The sequence below is a fragment of the Triticum dicoccoides genome, chromosome 6B, assembly GCF_002162155.2.
Source record: "Triticum dicoccoides isolate Atlit2015 ecotype Zavitan chromosome 6B, WEW_v2.0, whole genome shotgun sequence".
Lineage (NCBI taxonomy): Eukaryota > Viridiplantae > Streptophyta > Magnoliopsida > Poales > Poaceae > Triticum > Triticum dicoccoides.
This window is the reverse complement of record NC_041391.1, coordinates 650,239,695-650,244,428: the sequence shown is the minus strand read 5'-3', so window position 1 is coordinate 650,244,428 and position 4,734 is coordinate 650,239,695. Positions and strand designations below refer to the sequence as shown.

General features: G+C 42.8%; 1 protein-coding gene across 1 annotated transcript; it reads right to left on the bottom strand.

Moving 5' to 3' along the window:
• Positions 1–3,655: 3,655 nt before the first annotated feature.
• On the bottom strand, positions 3,656–4,725 carry LOC119321872. Its single transcript, XM_037595385.1, has 2 exons — positions 4,399–4,725; positions 3,656–4,091 (listed from the first exon to the last, which is right to left on the bottom strand). The coding sequence occupies exons 1-2, from the start codon at positions 4,507–4,509 to the stop codon at positions 3,813–3,815; spliced, it is 390 nt and encodes a 129-aa protein (XP_037451282.1). The 5' UTR covers positions 4,510–4,725; the 3' UTR covers positions 3,656–3,812.
• Between the last annotated feature and the right edge of the window lie 9 nt (positions 4,726–4,734).

Below are 4,734 nucleotides of genomic sequence, written 5' to 3'. Positions count from 1 at the left end.
CGGTCGTCGCCGCCGTCCGGCGTCGCCATCGCCGCCCGCCGTCATCTGCTACTTGCCTGTCTCCAAACGAAACAATGTGTCCAGGTGCGTGCGCCTCCATCTCCGCTGCTCCTTTGCTTCGTTTCTGGTGTCGTTCGTCGGCAGAATCACGAGCGCCGGTGTACGATCGCGTGCCCCGCAGAGGTGTGGGTTTGGGTGAGTGGAATGGGGAATGGGGTGTGCAAATTTATGCGCATTCCGCAGTCAGCCTCCTCACATGAAACTGTAGCTTGCCTACTGTCCAACTTCGTTGTGGTTTTTACTGTACCACATGAGAGCAGCCGCTAACAGCTTGCTCTGTTCAAGTGGCAGTGATAGGATTTGTGGCATGAGAGCAAACTGCCCTGTTCAAGTGAAAAGAGGGATTATCCTGTTCAAGTGCATTTTAGGTGATGCCCTGTTCTGTACATGAAAAGAGAGATCTTTTCGTTAGGAAAAAGGTGTAGAATCTGGTGCAGGACAAACTAGTCTCTATTGTGCATAGTAAATGGGGCTGAATGAACTCCCATTGCTGGAGATTTGTTGTAGATGACTACCCTTTTTGGTTTAGGAGAAAAGTACACTTTTTTGTCTAAATGAACTGAATTTGCGCTGTTTTTATGTTAGTTCAGAGTAAATTATCTGCTATGCTTGTCTGAAATGAAGTGTTTTTGTTTGGATTTGTTGCCTTGGTATTTCGCAATAGGAATTTTTCTCTAAATGTTAGTTCTTTGTGTCTCAATTTGTAGGTTCACCTGGTCCCGATCCATTGGACAGCTTCTTTGTCAGGTTTCACTATTATGGAACATTTTAGCAAGTGCATGGAAAGCTGGATTACATTGGGGAATTGGTGGTAGAATTGCCCATCCCAAGGGATTATTTGTCCTATTCAGAATTACGTAACTATGCAGAAGATATGTATCAGGTGGAAAGAGGTCACGGCAAAGGTACTTACACCTACAAATTGCATTGGTTACCTCCAGGAAAAAACCTCAATGATGGTCTGATGTTCATATGTGATGATGAGTCAGTGAAGAGGATGGACGTTGAAATAATAGATGGCTATGCTGATGTTTTTGTTGAAGAATTGGACATGCCAATTCAGCAAAACTTTGACAGTGATAAAGAAATGCACCAAGAACAAACCATGTTATCCGCTAGTGATGAGCAATTTGACATATGTGCAGGTGATGAACAGATTGACATATGTGCAGGTCTGTTGTCAGTAAATGTAGGAGAAACTTACTCTAGGCACAGAGGGACAAAACTACCACTTATTAGTGTGCAAGTTGTTGACACTGCAGTGGTTGATGAGATGTTCCTTCAAAAGGTGGAAGGTGCCGCTGGAAGTGCTCAAGTTAGTGCATCATCTGCTCATGAAACACAAAGAGAAGTTTCTAGAAGTGCTACTGAGTTGGAGGCACACTTTACTGCAGATGAAGTTGCTAGACCTGTTAATTTGCAAGTCAGAAGAAGGGCAGTGGCACATGAGATTGCAACTGAACATGTTCCAGGAACAGAAGCACCTCCTGTTGCTACACCAGTTAGTGTCGATCATGAGATTGCAACTGAACATGTTCCAGCAATAGAAGCACCTCCTGTTGACAAATCTGATGAAGAGGACACTGAATATGAACCAATACCTGATTGTAGTTCTGGAGAAGATTCAGAGGCAGAGGAACTGAGAAAACTTGCAAGAGAGATTAGGAGGAATGAGAGAGCTAAGAAGCTTGGACAGAGAAGTGGAATTATAATGCAAGACAATAAAGTGCAATGTCAATCTGATGAGGATTTGGATGCTGGTTTCGAAACTCCATATTTTGACTCTGACGAGGATGATTTCTCTTATGATGAAGAAAGTGATGGAGAAGGAGGTACCACTATGGTAAGAAGGAAGAGCAAGTGGCCTAGGTTTGATAGCAAAGCTGAAAAACCCAACTTTCAACTTGGCATGGTTTTCCGAAGCAGAGAGCACATGAAGAAAGCAGTGATTTCCTATGGAATTAAAACTCACAGGCATTTGTTGTTCAGCAAAGATGAACATGACAAAGTTAGAGCATATTGTTCTTGGCCTGGATGTAAGTGGGTCATTTATGCATCAAGGACCACTAGACACAAATGGTTGCAAGTATCAACATTTGTAGATGAGCATCATTGTATTCCAAGAAGAGACAACAAATTAGTGACATCTGTAGTTATTGCTAAGAGGTATGCAACACTGATAAAAGCAAATCCAACATGGAAATTGGAAAACTTGAAGCAAACTGTTTTGAAGGACATGTTTGCAGATGTCACTATTGCACAATGCAAAAGGGCCAAAAAATTGGTGATGGAGAAATACAAAGATACCACCAAAGGAGAATATTCCTTGGTTTTTGACTACCAATTGGAATTGCTGAGAACTAACCCAGGTAGCACTGTTGCTATCAAACTGGCAGATGATGTGAAAGATGGTGAGCATGTTTTTGAGAGGTTTTACATGTGCTTTGGTGCTATTAAAAAAGGATTTCTAGCTGGCTGTAGAAAGGTTATAGGACTTGATGGATGTTTCTTCAAAAGAGCTTGCTTTGGTCAGCTACTTGTTGCTTTGGGAAGAGATGCCAACAATCAGATGTACCCTGTAGCTTGGGCTGTCGTCGAAAAAGAAACATATGAGTCTTGGTTCTAGTTTGTTGAGAAGTTAAACAGAGACCTCAAAATCAGCAATCAAGGGGATGGGTGGGTGTTCATCTCAGATCAGCAAAAAGGACTAATAGGGGCTATAGAGGATATTCTTCCAAAAGCAGAACATAGGATGTGTGCAAGGCACATTTACTCAAACTGGAAGAAAAAACATAATGACAAAGATTTGCAAAAGAGATTCTGGAGATGTGCAAAGGCTCCTAACAGGGCTCTGTTCAACTATAACAGAGTAAGGTTGGCTCAATTCACGGTTGAAGGAGCAAAGGACATGATGAACACAGATCCAGTTCACTGGAGTAGGGCTTACATGAAATTGGGAAGCTACTGTGATTCAGTTGACAATAACATGTGTGAGTCATTCAACAATTGGATCATGGAATCAAGATATCTACCTATTCTTTCTATGCTGGAGTGGATAAGATGCAAAATTATGGTGAGGATACAAGAGTGCATTACCAAGTGTTTGAAATGGTCAGGAATCATATGTCCTAACATATTTAAAAAACTAAAGCAGAATATAACAAAGTTCACAACCAAGCTCATTGCATGTGTCACAACAAAGATCATTGGTTCAGAGAAGTGCTCCAGCCAGCAAGCCTAGATCAGCAAAGGTTCAGAGAAGTGCTGCTACTCCATTTGTTCCACCTAAACAAGTTACAAACTTGCCACAACATTGTGTCTTCAATCTAGCTGCATACAAGGAGGCTAAAAAAGGCAGAGCAGGGCCTCCAGTTTGATGTTGAACAAGTCTTTTTTGTATCAGGAGTCATGTCATGTAATATATATGTTTAAGGAGTCTTTTTTGTTTCAGGAGTAGGGCCTCTAGTTGCAGTCATGTAATATCTGTACTGCCAACCAACTATATATCAGGATTTTTACATACTATTTTGTTCTGGATTGAACACCAACTATATATCAGAATTGTCACATACATAGATCCTGATTGTTTTCATAACACAACATACATTCAGGTCAAATTCTTAATTTTTCATAACATTACACTGTACAAATTCTGCATGTTTTCATAGTACAACATACATTCAGGACCTCAATTTCTCCAGCATACATTCTGAATCTTGCTTAACAGCATACATAATTGAGTCATTCACAAACTATTTTTTTATGATGTAAATCATTTCCAAAAGAAGGAAATGGCAAAACAGAACAGCAACCACAAGGCAGAACCGCAGTTTCTGAATCTTCTTCTTCAGGACAACAACTTCTCCATGATGCTTGACTTCCAAATCACACACATACGCATCCAACATCTTGTTCTTCGACAAGCTGGCGTTGAGCAAGTCATTTTCATTCCTCAATTGATCCTTCAGTCGATACACAACATCGCGCAAATCACCAAGCAACATGCTCATAAAATATCTGCAGTCGACTCCCTGGGTTCACAAGATCAGAAGCAACAGATTAACATGTGCACACGCAGAGAATTCAGATATACATCATCATTTTATAATTCAGAATACCAGCCCCAAAACTGGGAGGAAATACTACTAATTTTTCAGTGCATACTAATTTCCAAAAAATTACTTGCTCCTACACACTCGAGGCTGCTTGCCCCTGCATACTAATTTTTCAGTACTACAACCCCAAAACTGGGACAAAGATTTTTCAGTCCATTCATTCAGCGCATACTTGCTCCTACACACTCGAGGCTAATAGCATAACAAGCGCAAGAAAAAATACCAGTGCTTTGCCGCAGTTGTAGTACCTCCTCCCTGGGTTCTTCGGGCTCCATGAGATCCATCTCGGGGCTTTCATGTCACAGCGGCAATACTGCGGCGGCTTGTACTCCATTGGGCGACTGCGACGGCGCCTGCGTGCCCTTGCTTCCGCTGGTCGACACCCGACTCGTGGAGGAGATCCATGAAGACGCCATTGCTTGGTTGACGGCGAAAGGCGAGAGGCGAGGCGGGGCGGAGCGCCAGCGACTGGCGAGGCGGGGCTAGAGACGAGGCGGGGCGGGGCGCCGGTGAAAGGCGAGAGGAGAGGCGGGGCGGGGCGGCGGCGAAAGGCGAGAGG